This window comes from Lonchura striata, chromosome 4 (genome assembly GCF_050655825.1).
Source record: "Lonchura striata isolate lonStrDom1 chromosome 4, ASM5065582v1, whole genome shotgun sequence".
NCBI classification, from domain to species: domain Eukaryota; kingdom Metazoa; phylum Chordata; class Aves; order Passeriformes; family Estrildidae; genus Lonchura; species Lonchura striata.
Window position 1 is genome coordinate 25,786,606 of NC_140706.1, and position 21,358 is coordinate 25,807,963.

At 38.0% G+C, this 21,358-nt stretch overlaps 2 protein-coding genes across 2 annotated transcripts in view; both read right to left on the reverse strand.

The window, feature by feature from the left end:
- Window positions 1–3,454, reverse strand: part of NFXL1 (nuclear transcription factor, X-box binding like 1) — a 44,840-nt gene extending 41,386 nt beyond the window's left edge. Inside the window, exons 1-3 of the mRNA XM_021555735.4 lie at window positions 3,245–3,454; window positions 1,787–1,957; window positions 1,342–1,451 (exon numbers count right to left, since the gene is read on the reverse strand). Of these exons, the coding sequence (XP_021411410.3) occupies window positions 1,342–1,451; window positions 1,787–1,957; window positions 3,245–3,404 (441 nt within the window). The 5' untranslated portion in view covers window positions 3,405–3,454. The remainder of the gene's footprint in view (window positions 1–1,341; window positions 1,452–1,786; window positions 1,958–3,244) is intronic.
- Window positions 3,455–5,968: 2,514 nt separating this feature from the next.
- CNGA1 (cyclic nucleotide gated channel subunit alpha 1) lies at window positions 5,969–21,296 on the reverse strand. The gene is given in 7 exon segments (XM_021556041.4): window positions 5,969–7,909; window positions 8,707–8,813; window positions 8,961–9,068; window positions 9,972–10,073; window positions 10,179–10,204; window positions 10,635–10,701; window positions 10,911–21,296. Coding segments are annotated over 7 exon segments (1,953 nt in total). The 5' UTR covers window positions 11,036–21,296; the 3' UTR covers window positions 5,969–6,491.
- Window positions 21,297–21,358: the final 62 nt, after the last annotated feature.

A 21,358-nucleotide genomic window follows, 5' to 3' on the forward strand; every position in this document is an offset into this window, starting at 1 on the left:
GTTATAAAAGGCTTTCAAGTTACCAAATCATCTCACTTCTGCTGAGATAAGATTAACTTGATCAAGAGCCACAGAACTTCAAATATGAAGCTAAACATACTCACTAAGGTCTGAAAGAATATGGATTACATATTTTACGGATTCATGCAAAATATATTGCATTTCTTTTTAGAAAGAAGCCACTGAATACAGTTTCCCTGGGTACTTGTAGTCTCTGTATATCTTTCATAAGAAATTAAAACATTTTCTGCAATTCTTTTTAATGTTAAACATAAAAGCTAAAACCTGAGGCATCAACTGTATATTTTTCAAATTCTGCACTGCTTTAGTGTGGAGCTCTGAGCTTCATGTTATTACAGGATGGTAAGCTCTCTTCACAGAGGTAGACAAAACAATTCCTTCTCTAGCTGGGGACTCAAGGACAACCGATCAACATCTCAGGCACAAAAGCATAAACAATGGTGGAATGAAGAGAGAAAAACAAGAAGGATGGGAGTTCATAACCTAAAGCTATAATTGGATAATTAACACCAATATGCTAATGGACCAAAACATATAAAAGTGGCTTTGTGACCGGTTGTCCCATTTTGGGTTCATCTTGGGTGCAGCCCTGGCTGGGGTCTTGTACTGCCCAAGGTGTGTCCACTGAGGCCTTTAGGAAATACCTACTTTACTCTTTAACTCTGCCTAGCTTTTTTTCTAGGTCATCCTTCACAAGGCATCACAGTTATACATTTGATTCAAGTATACATTATACATTAGTATATACATTAGTACACAGTTATATATTTGATTCAAGTACCTCTAACAGAAAGAGAAAAACATATTTGTCCTGAAATCTTTCCCACATAAAATGTACCTATATGAAATAGGACAAACTTCTCTGACACACACACTTCTTTTTCACCTGATCAGCATTGAGGTCAGCAAAGTTTATCTTGGTTTTCCTGCTGTAAATCTAACAATAATATCTCCTAATGTTCTAGTATTTCATGCCTTGCTTTGCTACTCCATAGCTTACTGAGTACACAATTGCAAGCACTGGCATTCAAGCATTTATCTTTGTCACCTGCTGCTACCTAAAACTTAAAAACAGCTATTTTACACAATGATAACAGAGAAAAAAAAACATATTCTGATTACAAGCTACACATATAACCACTTATGTCTTTCAGCGTTTCAAACTCTAAAGATGCCAAACTTGTATTTAGTAATTTTACCATTTTAAAGTGATCAATCCCAAGAATAACCTCAATAACATAATAATAAATAAATAATAATAAACAAGTTATCAGACAGTAACATTTTTTTTGCTCTACAATATTACTGTAAAGTACTTACAGCTTGGTTCCTTTTAACTGAAGCAATGCAGATGAGACATGTCATGGCCCCTGACTGAAAAGCCTCATTCATGTACTGTCTTGTACGTTCCAGTTCACTTGCATCTCCATCTTTAATGGATAAAGATTTTTAAAGCAATTAGTAGCGTTTGATCTGTTCTTTTTTACATGTTGAAACTGCTGCAAAAGCATTTCTTTCTCTGAATTATGCCAGCCATGCATTATTTAAAAAGCCACTTTTAAGACAGTTAAAAGCTATACCATTGCTTCTGCATGAAAAGACAAGAAGTACAGCCAGCATGCACTGCTGGGAAAAAATATTTTAATGTAAGACATCATGATAGAGTGCCTTCCTTCTAACTACAGTAAAATTCTAATACACAGTGATACTGCATTGCTTATGCGTTCAGACTGAAATAAAAGTCAATAAATGAAAAAAACATTACCAGTTTGACTGGTGTAAATGGTAAATGTTTTGTCCAAGATCTTCCCTTGTTTTACTTCAGCATCTTCATCATCATCTTCAGATGAGGAGCTTAACTGGTCTTCAACTAGCTTTTTTGCTGCAGCCTGATTAGCCTTCTTAATTTCATCAAATTTCTTCAGTGAAGATAATTCTATTAAGAGAAAATACTAATGATTAATACCATGATAGCTAATTGTAAACATTGTGAAAAACAGGTTAGAAAGTATTGTAAAATAGTTGATAGTTGTAAAGCATGTACTGTTAGTTTGGTTATGGTAAAAGGGGTAGTTGTCAGAAATACGACACTAAACATACCATAATACACCTAAGTAAAGTGCACCACCCCCAAGCGAAACGAGCCAGCCTGGACAGAACTGTAATGGGCCAACCAAGCACCTTAAACCTTCAACACCACATTCAGTTCTCCATACTTTCAACTGTCCTTTTCTTTAAAGAGTTTGCTGATTTTATTTTTTAAGAGTATTACCTCACTAGATTTTCAATACCTCACAAGAAGAGCTAAATTGTATTTACTTATTTGCTGTGAATTATCATAAAATTCACCGCAGGAATTATTATCTGTCAATTACTGCTGACAAATCAAACCTAACATACCAGAATACAGGCAACTATAATGCTGCTTTATTAAAAGGATACTTAAAAAAACCCCAGACATCCCACACAAACACAACTGTCACAGCATGAGGAAAATAAAACACGACATGCAGTTTGTTTATAACAAATATACAGTTGTTATAACTTGCAGATACCATACAAGTATTTCTCCAGCATCTGGTATTTATTAAATTTTCACTTTCTCCCTCAAATTCAACAAATCTTTACTCCAATAGTGTGTTCACGCAATTTCACAGGAACTAGACACGGGTTTCAACAAGTTTAGTTTTAAGGCTTTTCTTAAGAAACTGTGTTGCCACTAACAAGAGCTCTGTCTTTGGCACTTCTCGGGTGTATTTCCCGAGGACGAACTTGCACTCACAGCTGCCGCGCTCACCGAAAGCCCGCACCTTTCCCAGACCGGAGCCAAGTGCTTCCCTGACCTAACACCGTCTCTAGTGAGCAACTCCCCTGGCTGTTTCCAACCACAAAGAAACACTTCATCCATTACTTCACACTTTACTCTTCTGCTCCGAGAAGACGGTGCACCCTGTGCACCCTGGCGGGGCTTAGCCCCTCGCTCCTCGCCCCTGCCCGAGGCCCCCGCGTCTCTCCCGGCAGGAACCTGCAGGCAGGACACGGCACATGGCGAACACCGGCTCGACTCCGCCGAGCAGCGCGGGAGCGGGCCGGGGCCCGCCAGACTCCTTCCCCGCGACGCCGGGGCCAGCCCCGACCTCGCACCTGCAGGGGCTCCTGGCCACCGCCGGCTGCCCAGCCTGGGGCCCGGCAGCGCGGGTAGGGGGCAGAACGCGACACTCACCGCTGGCCCCCTCGCCGACAGCCCCCGCGGCCGCAGCGCGGGCAGCGCCGCGGCCCCTCGCCGCCGGGGGCCGGGCGGCCGCCCCGGAGCGAGCGGCGAGCTCGTCCCCGGGCCTGGCGCGGCCGCGGCCCCGGCCGCCCTGACGCCACTGAGCCTCCATTTGTCCCTCGCCAGAGAGCGAAGAACGGCGGTGGCACCAGACCCTCCGCCTCCCCCCTGCCGGCACAGCCGCTCGGGGAGCGCCCCGCCCGGCCCGGCCCGGCCCGGCCGCTCCGCCCGGCGGTGGAGGCGGCGGCGCAGCCGGGGCTGCCGCGGCAGCGCGACTACAGCTCCCGGCGCTCCCCGCGCGGCGGGCGGGCCCGCGCCGGGCAGCGCCTCAGCCGGCCGGGCTCGGAGCCGCAGCCGCCCGGGTCACGGAGAGTCCCAGCTTGGGAGGGCTGTGGGATCACCGTCCGTAACCCAGCGCTGCCACGTCCACCGTGTCCCCAGGTGCCACATCTATACGGCTTTTAAATACCTCAAGGGATGGCGACTCCGCCACTCCCCTGGGCAGACGGTTCCAGTGCTTGACAACCATTTCGGGTGAAATTTCTCCTAGTAACTAGGAAACCTAGTTACTAATCTAACTAGTCTAACCTCTCCTGGTGCCACTTGGGACCATTTCCTCTCGTCCTGTCTCTTGTAACTTAAGGAGAAGACACCGCCCCCCCCCACCCCGCCTCTCTTGCGGACCTCTATGGAGCGATAAGGTCCCCCCGAGACCCCTTTACTCCGGAGGGAATTTCTGGAGCTGCTCCTGCGGCATGCGGCTCTTGCAGACATTTCCTTCATAGCTCCTGTAACTTCTGTAAGCTCCTGGAGTACGAGAGTTAAAAACCGAACACACAGCCTGTTTAGAAAATTCACTGAAGCACATCCACAAAGTTTTAGTGAGTGCATAGAAACATATATTGAGGAACCTCAATATATATGTCCCAAGTTCTGACAAATAAAGGCAGGTTGAAATAATTTTAATTTTATTGACATTTCCTTGCAGTGCTTATGTGCCAGGAGGAAACATTGCATTTAGACTTTTTTCAGCAAATACCTTCTCATAAAAGTTGTTATAGAAGATTTCCAACCATAAGTAGCCTGAAAATAGTAAGCAAACCACTGGAGATAAATTCTGGTTTTCTGTTTTATTTTGAAGTGGTTTAAATCAAAGAGTTTTTATTCTCAAGAAAGAGAGAGCTAGTTAATAAAATTAATTCCTCAGACTGAAGGATCAATACCAAAAAAAACCCCAAATTTAACAGTAGATAGCTGTCCTTTTTTTAATTAAAACTTCATATCACACATTTATCTAATAAAAAGTCTTGAGCACTTCAACAAAGGTGAGAAGTGCTTTCTAAGTGCCTAGTAGCCATGTAGGATAGGTTGCAGATGGCATACAGATTGCAAATTGTATTCAAGACCTGAGCTGGAAGAATGCTGATTGCAAAGTCTGACTCTCACAATATAGCTAAATACCAGAATAACCCTTGTTCCTGTGTACATGGATAGAATCTTTACTAACAAGATGGCATGCCCTTTCCCCTTATCAGCTAATAAAGCCATTTATCTTTCAAAGCACAGGATCAACAGGGCATGAACAGCCATTTGGTATTTATATTTACCCTTGTAGTTCCGTATATATCCTATGCATGCAGTACTTCATAAAACTTCAACCTTGCAGTAAATCAGGAGTTATTTCTAGATCTCTGGCATCCTGGAAAGCATCAACATTACAAAAAATAAAACAGCCAGAAAGGAATGCACTTTATAAAATACCCAATTTATATTATCTCCATCTCATTAAGCAGAGAATGCAAGTGTAGAGATATTATTGACAGTAACATGTACACATGTATTTTTTAAGAGTGGCAGTCCAGTTGCTCAGGTAATCAAATTTCCCTGAACAGAGAATTATCCATTCTCACATTAAAATCCCTTTCTTCACTTCTTTTCATCAAACTTATCCAATATTATGTGCCTCTGATCTAATTCTACTGAAAATACCCATCTGCAAATACTCAGCTGAGACCATAACTAAGCAAACAATTTTTTTGCCAATGAAAAAAGACATAAATTTGGGGGAAATCCAAGGAGATAACATCTTAAAGCAGTTGAAAAATGGATCTAACATACAAATCTATAGACTTTACTATCTCAGAAGTAGTTATGAAAAAATAAATCCTCTATCAGTGGGAAAAAACCGTCTCTTTAGTCATATTCTTCCCCCAACAGCGTCTAGAGAAGATTCTGTAGGAAGAATTTGGCCTGTTGCTGTCATGTTTTCCCCTTGCACTCTGCCAGCTTAAGCAAATGTTACATTAGGGACATAGACAATTTAAATTAAAAATCTTCAAAACTTAATACACTATGTTCTGCAGCCATATGATTACATGGAACAGAACAATCTTTAATGTATATTTTTATTTGTATCATATCTGTATATTTGTATATTATTTTTTATTATTGTGAAAAGAACACTAGATAATGAGCCATCCATATGTTTCATATTGATGCTTGCATAAAGATGCATTCTTCTCTCTGTATTCCAGCCTTTGCATGTACAATCCTGAAAAAAGGTGTAATTCAAACTGCCCATTTATATTTCAAGAAGTCAGCCAAGGTGGACTCAATGAAGTAATAGTATCTCCAAATCTTACAGCCTCCTGTACTCTCACCTACATTGCAGATGAGAGTAGATAGTATTAGTAATTATACCTAATTCTTTTTATAATATTGCATGCTTAATTAATGTCATGTTAATCAATAGATAGTAAAATGTGCACATTTATACACAAATTTATTATAAAGGTTAATGACTTCAAATAATATAGTTGTTACCAAACTTTTCATTCTTTCCATAAGCAGACACAAAGAAATTATTTTAAAACAACCAGCAAAACTTCCAATATTTGCCAGTATATGACAGTGCATGTGCATCTGCCATAGAGCAGCATTACAGGGAGCACAAAACTCATTAGCAGATAGTAATACCTGCTTGTTCAAGAGCAAAGTGTTATCTCCCTTTCTCATTCTTGATTCTTCTTTTTCTGTCCCAAAACTGCCAAATGTGTGCTGCTTGTAGGAGAGTAGTAACATTGTCTCAGCAAATATTTTTTTTTGTAATTAATAGTCAGATACTACAAAGATCAGAAATTAATGTGTTCAGCCCCAGTCAGGATTTGACCCTCAGTCTTATTGGCAACTTCCATTGTTTTTATTCTGCTTTTGACAATCCAGGTTTATCTGTGGATGGATCTGCTTCTTCTAAATCTGCAAACTCCTCCTCTATAACTGGCTTCAATATTTTCTCTATTTGTGTAAGTCTTTTTTTCACTTTCTGTTGTGCACCTTCATACTCGGCCAACAACCTGGCAAACTTTGTTTGTAACCTGTCCATAGCACGTTCCATGTAGGCGACCTTCTCTTCCAGATCTTTAGGATCACTTCCTAAATTTGCAATTTCAATGTCCAGCAGCCCATCTTTCATTAGGATTTGCTTGCCTTTTTCTTCCAGCATAGCCTTTGCATCTGGATATTCTGTTAAAGCCTCCATGAGATCATCTTTAGACAGACAAAACAAGTCCGAGTATCCGATACTTTTAATATTGGCTGTTCTTCGATTGCCAGCTTTGCTACCCTTGATATTAAGAATGCTGATTTCTCCGAAGTAGCTGCCATCACTTAGGACCACAAATTGGGTAATTCCATCATCAGCAACTACTGCCAGCTTGCCTTCTTTGATAATGTACATCTCTCGTCCAATATCTCCTTTTCTGCAAATATAGTCTCCAGGACTGTAAACTTGGGGCTGGAGCTTCAAAACCAGTTCAACCAGCAAACCCGCTTCACAGTCCGCAAAAATACGAACTTTTTTTAGCGTTTCCAGGTGAACGTTGATTGCAATCTCTGCTCTTAGTTTATCTGGCAGATACTTCAAGACTTCTCTTTCATCCACAGCCTTTTTGTTTGTCCACAGGTAGTCAAACCACTTTATAACTCTTTTTTCCATGTCCTTACTCACATTCCGAAAGTGCATATACTGCTTGATAGCATCAATCCTTGCTTGAAACTCTGCCCTGGCAGCATTCATGTTGGAGATCATTGAGCCCACGTTACCAACAATGGTAGCAAAGATCAGTACTCCAACCAAGAAGTCAACGACCACAAAGAAATACTCAGAATCTCTTACAGGAGGAGGGGTTTCACCAATAGTAGTCAGAGTCAGCGTTGACCAGTAGAGACTATAGACATATTTTCTAGTCAGGCGGGCAAATTCAGGATCTGAGGTGTTGGGGTAGACCCATGTGTCAGCCCCAAATCCAATGGCTTTTGAGATGGAGTAGTACACACAGGCATTCCAGTGAATAATAATCACAATGTACATGACAAGGTTAGAGATCCTGAAGATATTTGGGTAGTTTGTTCTTGTTTCCGTTCTCTGGAAGAATTCAAACATCCTAGCTACTCTAAGTAGTCTGTTTATTCTTAATTCTGGGTAATTCAATCCTAACTTAAAGTATAAGAGATCAGTTGGTATGATTGACAGAAAATCTAGTTTGAATTGAAAAGATTTCTTGTATTTCTCTCGTAGTTTATGTTCTTCTTTCACCAGAAGACCTTGCTCCAGGTAACCTAAAATAAAAATGCTAGAGGTTCAAATATACTGTGTTTAAGGTCAGTCCAAATCTACTTTGAAAAATATTTTGGGTGCAAATTCCACATGGAACATAACTTCTTTTACTTTTTAATATTTAATTTATTATTTCCAAATAGCTTAATGCTATATGGTTCCACTTGAGCTATGAAAAATAAACAATTCTAGATCTGAATATTTTCCTGCACTTTCCCACTATGGTGGACACCTGAAAAAAGAATCCCATCTTCCTCTCCAAAGAAAACTCCACAAGCTATAGGAAGGATGATTAATGAGGAAAGGAATTTGAACACAGGAATTGCAGTTCCATATTGAGTGTATCTACTTAATAGCTCCATAGGTTAATATTTTAAAATAAATAGTTGCAGCTGAAGTTAATGGGATGTCTTGCTTGCTCAATGATCTTGAAAATCAAGCAAATACTTGAATCTCCTATTAATACAAAAACCAGATTTAGGTGCTAGTTTTTCAGAACTCCTGATCCTCTCTTGGCTGCACCACATGTTTATTTGCCTTGGTGAGTCAGCTGCAGGCAGAACAGCTTGTACGTGCATATCTCAAGCTTTATGTGTCCTTTGAGTAATACATAAAATTTCATCAGAATTTCTCCTACTTTTACAGTAAGGCTGCAGTCTTTCAGAAATCTAACTCAGTGTCTTTTTTCACTATTGCACCTCATCAACGCTACTCAGATAAGAGTAGTAGGGTTTTGATTTTAAAAAATAAACTGGCATAAATATGTAAAAAGGAATAATTAATCCTTGAGTATATTTACCTGTCCTTGTCCGTACAAACATATCAGCAACATAAATGGCATCAGAAACATAATCAATAATAAACCATGCCACTAAGTAATCATGCTGAAGCTCATCAAAACAGGCTCTGAATATGAAAAAAAACAAAAGTAAATTACCATAAAACAAAAATTAAATACTTTCATTAATCAATGATGAATATTTTTTTTATCTAAGTCAGGGATATTATTATATTTTCCAGAAGTTCTATGTTGTCATTAAAGGAGTACATCACCTAGCAATAATCATGGTCCAATTGTACATGACAGGCATTGTGATGCAAAACAACCAGTTGTAATATATATTTCCTGCTGGATCAATGGTGAAAATGTCTTTCTTCTTCCTAAGTGGTAAGCAGGAGGAAAAAAAATAGATTTAATGAGAGACTTGTAATACACATCTCATTGTTGAGGAATTAAGCATTCCAGAAATTATTATTGTGAAATAAATGGTCTTTATCAAAGTTAAACTTCCTTACTCAAATGCATGGAAGATCTGAAGCTGGTATGAGTGGATTGTGACACAAACTTTAAAATCTAAATTTTGCTGAGCTAAGTCAGCTTGGCAGTCTCACTTCACTTTATAGTGGCACATGTGAGTTTTAGATTTTTTTTTTCCCTACCCAAATAACTCTCATGTCTGATAATTTATTTTATCATGTTAAAAAATATTATGTGACCACTAATTTTTACATAAATATAAATTATGAGATTAATCATGCCTTTCTCACAGGGAAAAGTCTGTTCCTGAGGAAGATAAAATATAGGCATTGTTTACATAAAGAAACTGAAGAATAGGAAATCATACCACACAGATTTCTATTGCACTGTTTTAAGTTTCTCTTCCTTAGCCAGAAAATTATGAATTTACCAAGCAGACTATAAAGAAACAACTTTTAGAGCACAGAAGAGTTTAGTGGCTGGTAGGTGCCTTTGTGTGTGGAGGAGATTGCATTATACTGGCACATCATTTGCTGCAGTGTATTATACAAGAGCTATTAGATACTCAGAATCCAAAGGAGATATATCTTGATTAATGTTTCAGATCACCTCCAGGCATGCATAGTTCTGTTGTCCACATATGAAGTTAAGACAAAACAACTCCACTCAAGGGAGTACAACAGAAGTCTTTATACTCATTCACTAAGGTATAAACATCTTTACAGGACATCTGTGAATGAAGTTGTTCTTACATCAAAAGCAATTTTATTACATAGCATAATTGGATCTAAACGAAAAATACTTACTCTTCTATATTTTCTTTTTTCTTCAACTTATCTTTATTTTTATTTTTCTCCTTTTTTCCTTTGTTCTTTTGTGTTTCTCCATCCTTTTTTTTTTCTGGCTTGCTAAGAAATAGATTAACATTTTCCATTGTTAAGGACCAAGTAAAACATATGTAGAAAAAAACCTAAATCTCTTAGAAATAGTAATATTATTACTCTTCATCTTACCTCTTCTTTTCTTTTTTCCTTTTCTTCTCCTCCCTAAGGAAAAAAAAATATGATAGGCTTATGGGATGCACATCCTGTTTCTTCAACATCTATTTATTGTTCAACACCTATTATTTCTTCAACATCTATTGTTCTATGATTTCTGAATTCAATAAGGATAACATTGTATTTGGATGTTTAGCCTTCCAAAAAAGTATTTTTCTTATTGCTTGTTGTATTCAGCTAGAACTACTTTTGTTTTAAAATAATATATACAGTATCAGTAACTTTGGTAATAAGGATGATCATCATCATAACTGATGTGTATGAAGTCAAAATGTATGCGCAATCTCTTTTGGGCTTATCTGAACGACATTGCTATTTCTAATGAAACAATTAGATATTTATTATAATTATTTATTTCTGCTTTTATAATCAAAATTGCAGTACTCTCATTTTATCAAATGGCAAAGATACTTACTCATCTTTATTACTATTATTGTTAATATTGTAGCATGCAAATACTCCAGGTAGGTGTTGCTGCCTGGGAAACAACAAAACAACACAGTTATATGATATATGTTGAATTTTTTTTTAAAATCTCCTAAATATTTACAATAAGCAATATACTGTAATCTTAAAAACTTAGTTTATTACTTACTAAGAGTAAAGAAAATTATATGATAGCAAGTATATGTGCTTAGATGTATGTATCTATGTAAATCATCAAACTAAACAAAAAAAAACAGACACAAAATATATTTGATGTACCTGTTTTCCTCTTTGTGCATCCATCCAAGGTCCTTACTGGTGTCATGTACTACCACAGTGGGAACAACTGTGTGGGAGTGATGGGTCTCAATCACTCCTACCTTCATGGTCAGGTTTGTTTTAACTTGGGTAATTGAAGAAGACTGAATAAAAAAAATAATCAAGTCATTTCACCACTAGAATATTTTTTTTTTCCTACAAATCCTTTACATTGGTGTTTTCCTGAAGGCCAACAAGAATATTTGCAGTTTCCTGTTTCCCATGTCTATGACATTCACACCAGACAAGACTTGGTAACTGCTGCTGAAGGGAACGTTGTACACTTCTTTAGGAAAGCATTAATTTAGGTCTTTCTCCTGAGTTTTGATACATACTTTGAAAATATTTAAACAATTGTGTTTGAGACATCTACCACTGTTTCTCTGGGTTTTGAACCAAAGGCTTGAAACACTGTATCAAGATGGAGAAACCATGCACAGATGACATCCTGAAAACCAGACAAAAAAGTATCCCCTGGTTGTAGGTCTATATCTGGTAACTGAGACTTACAATGTTGAGATCAAAGAGTGGGTTCTGTAAGTAAGAGGGTAAGATCAATGTAGTGGTTTCCCTATTCATGTAGCAGGTGGTATATAAACACCCAAATAGAGTGTTAGTGGCTCTTTATGTCTGGTCTGTTCATCTCAAGGGAAAAAAAACCTGAAAATGTTTTATACCTAATACAGTGCATTCTACTGCATAATTTCGTAGCAGTGGTGTAATTAACTTCTGCTCTCCTTTCTCACCACTTATTCCTACAGTGCTGTCAGTTACATCTTGAGATGTAACATCAGTGAGTCTCACATCAGTGAGACTGTCAGCTCTTTAGGCATGAATTCTACCAGTATGCTTTGGTCTTGCTGGGGCCATTTAGAGAGGATTATAAAACAGATATTGATACTGCTATCCACTGTGGTAACAATAGCCCTGCATGTGTGAAATCAGAGTATAGAGATCTCTGTAAGCCACAAACTGAGAAATGAGTGTCTGTACCACTGATAAGTGAAGTGAAGTCAAATGCCATAGGGATCAGTCTTAAGGCAGTGTATTCTGGCACACCACAAAGGAGGAGTAGAATGATACAGCTGATATTGCTGCCAGACTTACTTGACTTCTCTTATTTGTCAAGGAAACTAAAAATGCACCTATACAGGAAATAGGAGGGGAAATCCATGTCTCCAGCACTCATCAGATATGAATGACACATGGCGAAAAAAATAATACAACAATATCACAGAATAACAGAATATTCTGGTTTGGAAGGGACCCACAATGACCACTGAGCCCAGCTCTTAAGTGAATGGCCCATACAGGGATCAAAGCCACAACCTTGGTGTTATTAACACCATGCTCTGACCAACTGAGATCTAACATTCTACACAATAGAAAGATCAAGATTGAAGATTAAGATGTGTTATTCCATGAATAGTCCTAAATATAGTCCAATATTACTAGTCAGTGTTTCAATGCTTTCCAGCATGGATCAGGTCTAAGATAAATAGACATAAAATATTCTAAATATCTAAACCATGATAAACTTCAGGTTAGATTCATCAGGAGACTAAAAGCTGTACCCCGGTTTCCTGTGACTTACTGCTTGAAAGTGAGAGGATTGAAATTACACCAGGTTCAATTAAGTAGCTTTATATCTGCTTACATGTGCTCTGAAAGCTCTATTAATGCTGGCACACAAAATTCCATCCTGATTAAATCTATATCCTCCACAGGGCCACACAAATAATGGTACAAAACAAAGCTGTGTCCAACTCAGCACCAGACAAATGCAAATGCATTAATCTCAAGGGAAATAATTTCTCCGATAGAGTGGGCTCTAAGCCAGCCAGTTGATATTAGTACTCACAGTACCAGCATTTCTACATAGGCATATATTTTTCATGTTTACTTTTGCTCTTTGAATCTTCTTTAGTTTCAATGGAAAAAAAAAAGAAAAAAAAAGTTTTACTTTGTGCTCTCCAGACATACTGACTTACACTTTTTCTAGAGTTTAAAGATGATGATAAGTATGATAAAGTAGAACACGTCCAAAAGCACACCAATCCAGAGTATGTAGCCTGAAGCCTGGGGGAAAAATTTGGGGAAAAAACAGTCCCATCTTCTTCTGGTTTATAGAATTTTCTGTGCATTTTTTCAAATAAACAAATTCCTCTGGCTCTGTTGGTGTCTATCATAAGAAGAGACACTGTGGGACACTGTGTGTTCTGGGGAAGCAGCCATGGCAGCCATGTATAGGATTTGCTGGGAAAGAGGAGCTACCATTTGAGGCAGGACTGGACATTTCATATTACTGACATTCTGAAAACATTAAGTGGCATAGAAATTGAAGTATAAACTACCTCGTAGTCTCAAAATACCAAGTTTGAATGTCAAGCTTAGGTAAGTGCTGCACCAGGTTATTTTCCTTGTCAATCAGTCAGGATGTGTAGAACAAGAGTAACTTCAAATTCCACTAGTCTAAAAGCAAATTGTGGGGAGTTTAAGTTCCCAAGTCTAAGACACAGAAGTGTAATGCAGCATGTGCCAAGTGCAAGTTGGACAGAAACAGAAATTAAATTCAGTTTGGGGACTGTTGTTACCTTGTTACAGCATTTGCCTATACTGGGCACAGTAGAAAATATCACATTAAACTCACTGTGTCTGAATTAATCTTGCATTTTCAAGAATTTCAAAGTTTTTACCAAATTCTATCACTATCATGTTTCTTATGTAGTAGTCACACATATTTTTTCTTAAACTGATACATTGTCACAACTCATTACAGTGCTTTTTAATATTGGGATGGACATTTTCATATTATTGTATTTATGTAGCAAATTCAAAAGGTAATTAGATGCTTTCTTTACACATATTTTAGATTTCTACCATATGGTTTTTACTGTATCATCCCAAATAAGTTCCTTTTACTACTCTGAGTTTTTTAAAAATGTAACTACTATGATTAACAACTGAGTTTTCAAGCATTATGACCTGGAAACTAATCATATTAATCAGTATACATCAAAATCTTTAGGGCTGCAAGAAAATGAAGTATTACCCTTTTACAGGATTGTCATGAGTGGAAGACCAGCTTTTGTCTCTTCTGTTTTTTTATTTTACATATTTCTCTATTTCTTATTGGCCTGCCACATTCACATCTCTAATCATTATTTTCATAGTGAAAATGCTTTAATTAAGGATACCCTGGAACAGATTTGGGCATCGTATAAAAATCTAATTTTTTTCTTTACAAAAAGCAGCAAAAAAATTCATTAACATTGAATCTGCAGCAGGCTACCTCATGATCTGTCTTTTCTAATATGCTAAGAGTCCTTAGCAGTTCTGCAATAAGCAGTTTCAACAAGCAGTGTGCATGCTTACCTTGAGAATGTAATCTGCTGTTTCTACTAGAGATTTCAGTCCTTTAAATCAGCCACATTTCCTTAATACATAAGCAGAATCACCATGAAAAGCTAAATATAATCAACATTTCATAAATAATTCTCTTATTGATTGATTTCACAAAGAGCCAGCCCCCTGTGCAGTTCTCTGAAGTATTCCAAAGGAAGGACATGGCTATTAGAGGGGGATTTCCTTGACCAAGTGATGGATTTTGAGATTTAGAGAGAGATGAAAGTGACAGTGGCAGTCAGTATTATCCTTCACCTGAGCTGAAGCTTACTAGCCCTATCTACAAGCACAAGAAATGGCAAATACTGGAGTGTACTCTGTTTTGAAACTGAAAAAAAAATATTGGAAATAACTATATATTTAGAATTGTCTGCTCACTTGTTTATTTTAATGTGTATACCATACAGCTTAAGAAAAGGAAATAACATTTTAAATTACTTAAATTCCTGAAATAATATAACATAATGTATTTTGATGCTTAAAAATCCAGTGAATTGTGGATAAGTTTTTAGGGAAAAATGCCTTGATTATGCAGTTTGAAGTCACAGAACTGATCTTCAACTTCAGTATGGATTATAACTTTGCAAAATGGTTTAAGTAGCTGCATTCCTCCTTTAGAAATGTGCAAGAGTGCATCTGTAGTGGCCAGAGAGTCAAGAAAGGCCCCATGAAGATCCGTGCATGTACTTCAAAAGTGAAGATGGTATTTGGATGCCTCACCTTTCATTTTCACTGATGGATACCATAAGAATTAGGAAAATAATGTTCTCTGAAATTTCAGTGATTTATTTTTCCATCTGGAATCTTGTACATGGCCAATTTTTGTAAAAGAAAAAAAAAGGCTCTTATGTAGCAAAAAGACGTAAATGTTGAACGTTGAATTTATATCTTTGTCACAACTGAGACACAGCTAAAGTCGCTGAATTACATTCTAACATTGCTTCACAAAAGGCAGAATCCAGGAAAGCAGTCCAGCCCCTGGGACTCCAGGATTATGATACATTTGTTTCTATTACCAAGGAGAGCAGGAAAAAAACACCACTAGCAATCATAGGAACCAACTTAAATCTTGCAGCCCAGGTGACTGAGTTTATGGATTTAATCATAAAACAAAAGCTCAGCACAGGTCAGCCTCCTGATGATAGAATCAAATTAAACACTTCTGCTGCTATGACTTTCCAACCCTGAAGACAGTCATACATTTCCAGAAAAGAGAACATGCATTGAAATTTAAAGAACAAAAATAATTTTAAATAAGATAGTAGGGGGCAACAAGGAAATGTATAATCTTATGCACAATGGAAGAGACATACACCAGTTTTGAGTAAGATATGCAACATAACAAATAGATAAAGTGAATAATCTCCTAAATTCTGGCTTATGCTTTACTGTTGTCTTTGAAGAGCTGAAATGCATATCTCATCCTAAGATCATAGACATGAAAAGAATTTCAGAAGGTTACTGCACCCAACTAGTATTGAATCTTGACCAGATTTACCTGTCATTTTCCAGGGTTTTTCACTGTCTTGCTGTCTGAAAGATGTCAATGTTCAGTGCTGAGCAATGATTCTGTGAATATTTGGTGACCCTAAATGATTGGGACACACTCCTTGTTACGTGTCACAAAAGAGTTGATACACCTTTATAATTTGGTATAGAACTGACAGTTTTCTTCTAAAATAATAAGTCCTGCAAAGCAAAACTAAGTTATTCTTTTCTTTATTGGTATATCCTAGAATTTTTCAAAGCTCTCAAACAGAGGAAGGTGAATCCTACTAGGCCTAGCCACTTCCTTGTCTGACAGTGGTCAGGACCTCACTAACCTGTGAAGAAGTTTGCAAGACAAATTCTGGATAAGCTCAACACAGTGGGTCAATTCTGCCCTCCTTTAAAAGCCAGTTACATAGCTGTAATTGACTTCACTGACAATTATATTACTTTAATGTCAATATTTTTTCATGGATATTTTTCCTGTCATTCTGTATTCCAGTGAAGTAACCTTGACTGATGGGAGAATGATTGCACTAATGGATTATTATTTTAGTAGGCCAACTATAATCTCTTTTTGTATTTTGCATTGTCATCATCTGTAATTCTTCTCAATCCTATTAAGGCTACATGTAATTTCAGATACCCATAGCCAACACACTAGATACATTACACATATTTATGAATAATATTTATGAATAAATAAACAGGTTTTAATAGCGGACATTGCCTTTCAGCTTACTATGTTGAAGCTCTGTAAACAGGTGAGTGTTTGGATTGGGATCACAGTTTTGGCAGTCATATTTTCTGTAAATGTTGTTCTGTTTTTTCTAGTACTGATGTGATTTCAGCAATTAACATCATGTTGAAAGTGCTGTAGTTGAGAAGACTCCAGGGCTTCTGGCTTATTTATGCTCTTGTGTAGAATTCAGTGTCATGAAGCTCAATTGGCCCCAATGAGGCTTGATGACCAGAAAACCAACAGTGCCAACAGTGTCTCCACCAGTAGGTGGTACTGTATTTTTACTTAACGACGATAGAGAGTGCAATAGGAGCAATTTAAGATGTGTGTTGGATTCTAATGAGCAGATGGGGCTGGAATCACAAAGCCCTGCAGGTGGTCTCAGGCACAGAGCACAGTACTGCACAGTGTGTTCAAACATGGTGTCAAAGCCTCTCACCATCACCCTCCAGGCCCAGACCCTAGTTTCTGCATAATACTCTGCACAGGGACTAGCACTTCTGAAATGTCCACACTGTGTCCATCCATGCCTAGCAGTTTTTTCTGTGCCCTGAGATGAACCTACAGTAAGACTATCCTTGTGTCTTCCAGGTTTGGTGGGTGCTTCTCCCCTGAGATGTCTCCTCAACTCTCAGCCTGAAACCTGCAAGGAACAGAGGGACTGGCTTATCAGACAACTCTCTGGAAAATACTAGATCTGCATTCAATTATATGATTGGGATAAAGAATAATTGCAATGACCCTACAAGACCTCCAGAAGTTCTGTACAGTCAGTACTTCTGTTTAGCAGAATTTTATTTCAAGTTAAAATAACACAGGAAATCTTGGTTAGCTGTGCAGAATAATGATGCTGAAACATTTACACATAAAAAGGTGATTCAACTGATATTAATTCTGCTTAAAAAAATTATCAATATATTACATTGCAACCAATAAGAGAGGTAGAAAGTGCACTGTAGATAAAAAAGGTTTAATAAATCCAACCTTGCATGTTATTCACTCTTTGTAGTATAGAATGAGTTAAGGTGGCACTATCTGGGCATTTATAAGGGAACATATATACAATTAATCTCTACACAGCAAGTACAGCAATCTAATAATTTTGAACTTCAGTCTAGAGACCTCTTTTTTTTCTCAGTTGAACCTAATTTCTTCACATATTACTCCTGCAGGTCTGCCCTAAATCACCGTGTAGTGGGGAAGGTAGAGTGCCCATGGTTAGAGCTTCATTCACAAATCTACTTCAGTAATTTTTGTGTGGCTGCATGCCAGGAAAGGTAATGAATCTGTCTGTAGCTTCTGTATTGAACAGAACTCATGTTTGGACACTGTTGTGTAGCAACAACTGCTGGCAGAGTAATGCAGAACAGGGAAGCTGAGAAATGATAACAGGATTTAAAAATGCCACAAGCAATTTTCCTGAATAATAACAGAAGAGATAGATCTTGCTTCATGTTTGCACCTGAACCAGCTGCACAGTGAACAGGTTTTCTTATTGTGGTGAAACTTGTTGTCATCATCTTCAGTATTTATGATAATATCATTAAATACTGCATAAGAAACTCAATGTAAATGGACATAAGAAAAACAATCCTCAACAAGATTATAGAATTTATAACAAAGCCAAAGAGACACACATATTACGGTAACTAAATCATTCATGGCTAACACAGAGGTAAAGATGGGATTTACTAAGGCACAAAAATGAGGTCTACAATGATTGTTTTGGTTATAAATGTAAAATATTAAAATTGGCGAGATAGTGCTTCTATTTTTATTGAAGATCAACAATTAAAGTTAGTGCTTGCTGGCTTTAAGGAAAATTTCATGAAACCTTTCATATATTACATAGTTAATGAAGTTATGTAACTACATAAGTAGCAGAATTTCAACATAATTTTTTTCTTGCATTTCCCAAACAATAGTGCAATAAGATAGAAGGACATAGCTGGGTTTCATAAGACACTTATTCTTCTTTGGGAGAAATGGAAACTGCCACAAAATTGCTTTGACTTTTAGTACATGCATATCTTTTCTTCATACACAAAAGGTTGATCTGTGCTTAGCTGTGCCTGGCACAGCTCCAGGGAATTAAATGGGTCTGTGCTGATTTGCATTATCTCATGATACAGGCATTGGTCTAAATCAGTCATAAGAGTCATTTTGAATGATAAACTGGCATCTTTTTCCTCATTATGTCAGTTGATGAGATTGTATATCAATACTTTATTTTCTTTCACATTTTATCCAAAATAAAGAAATATATACCAATGTTGATAAATTACTTTTATGTAGTTTGTTTTTTCCTGACATTGTCTCAAAGTTTTTCAAAACAAATTGAGTATGAAAACAGCTAATCATCAGTGAAGTATTTACACATGAAGTATGTCTACTCTCTTCTGAAATAGTATTATAAATTACAAGTCATCCATCCATTGACTTGGATTGTTTTTGTGGCTTCATTTTTTTCTCAGAAGAAAAAGGGTCTCATACTAGTTTTTGCAGTTTATTACAATATAAAAATATGAAGCATTTAAAGATTTTCAGCCAAGGAGCAATAAGTATATAGCATTATGTAAATTGGAAAACATTCTTAAGATCATTAAGTACAAGTTAACCCAACACTATTGCATTCAGCATTAAACCATACCCATCACTGTCACATCTATATATCTTTTGAATATCTCCAGGGATGTTGAGTCCACCATTTCTTTAGGTGGCCTGCTCTAATGCTTGAAACCCTTTGAGTGAAGAAAAATTTCCTCTGGCACCCCTTGAAGCTTGTCCGGTTGCTTTTGACTTGGGAGAAGAGACCAGCCCTCTTCTAACTACAGCCTCCTTTCAGGCAGTTGTAGAAAGGTGTGTAAGGTTTATCCTGAGCCTCCTTTTCTCCAGGCTGGACACCCCCAGCTCCCTCAGCCACTCCTCATAGGACTTGTACTCCACACCCTTCACCAGCTCCATCACCCTTCTCTGGACTTGCTCCAGCCCCCCAATGTCCTTCTTGTAGTGATGGGCCAGAACTGAACACACGATTCACAGTGTGGTCTCATCAGTGGCAAGTTCAGAGGGACAAAATATTGCTGACCACACTATTCCTGATACAGGGCTGGATACCACTGGTTTTCCCAGCCACCTGGGCACACTGCTGGTCCATGTTCAGCCAGCTGTCAATAAATATGTGAATTGGATTAAATATTTTATTCATTAATTAAATAGATTTTGATGCCCATGGCCTGCTAAAGGACTTAGCTGGTACAGAGGCCCATCTACAGAAGTGTTAGCTGTGTTGTTTCTCAATATTCTTGCTCTGGGTGCTGCACCACAGTGAACCCATGAGCAGTAGGTCAGCCAGAGCTGTGCCAGAGGAAGAGGTGGTCTTTGGCAGCTCACTCTCTCTCACCTTCTCTGCTGCTTCAGCAGGACTTAGTGGATATTCCACTTCTGAGCAGATCTGCCAACAGACTGGCTTGCAGGATTGCAGCAAGCTCAAAAAAATTGACACATTTTTGCAGAAACAGGGATATGAACACACAGAGTTGACAGATCTGAGAGGACCAAGAACAAAAATAGGAATTTGAAGCAGACTGCAGACATGTATCTGTCCATATATGTGGTTTTATCCTATGGGCATGCTTATGTTGTACAAGAACACAGTTTTCTCCCAAATGTTCAGATTATGATTTAAAATTTTGATGGAACTCTTTCAGAAACCATTTAAAATTATTGCTCAAGTTTTTTAGTAGTAACCTGCTTTAGAAATGTTAAAGCAGAGAAGTCAAACTATTTATCATGCAGCCTGCACTGGATCCAGGCCACCTTCCCTAGAAGTTGTTATAGTATAGACATAGCAAAGATAAAGTGGAATGGTAGTTAAAATCACAAAAAGCAAATGCAATGTTCCTTTTCTCCTAACATACAGAGTGCTGGTTATGCTAAAAAATAAGTACAGAAATAAAAAATGAGACTAAGACATTGAAACTGTTCTATTGGTTTAACTACAGGACTGCAAAGTCAAGGATACCTAAGCCAAGGAAAACCAAGTTATTTTGCTGATGTCAATGTATTTCAGCAGTATGCCCCAATAGTACAACTTTTCAAAATCAGTGATGATTGGTTTTGGTACTGTGGTTCAAAGCCTGGTTTCAGCTCTAATCTCAATCCTGCGTGTCCCTGGGGTGCTCTGTGGAGGTGTGTTAAATTTGCAATTTTGCCTCCAGTTAGAGAAATCCTTGCACATGCTAAAGGTCTGCAGAGTGTCCCAGGAAGTTTGCTGGGCAACATGTTTTATTAAGCCTTATACTTTGTAAATGTATTTCGCTTAATCATGTCAAAACCAAGACCTTAGTTGAAACTATTCATTGGGTAATGAAGATAATTATTTCTTGTAACAATTTGTAACTCCCTGTTAAGCCAGAGAGAGTCATCTCAGGGTATGCATCACCAGGCACTGCCCTTGTTCTAGGACGCTGCCATAGTTTGGCTGGGGAATCTCTCTGCTTGCCCTCAGATCCACCAGCCAAAGCAAGCACAGGCAGCCGGTCACAGACATAAGTGGTTGCACATCATGACTGCTCATCTCTTCTCCCAGCTGCGAAGTGGAAAAAAATTAAATCTGTAGAAACTCCCAGGAGAGGCAAATGCTGCCAAAGTACTTCAGTACTTCTTTGGATTCAGTGTTCAGGTGGGGCCACAGAACTCCCCAGGTCTGGGACTTGATAACGCCCTAGAAAGCCATTGGGGGTCACTCCTGGAG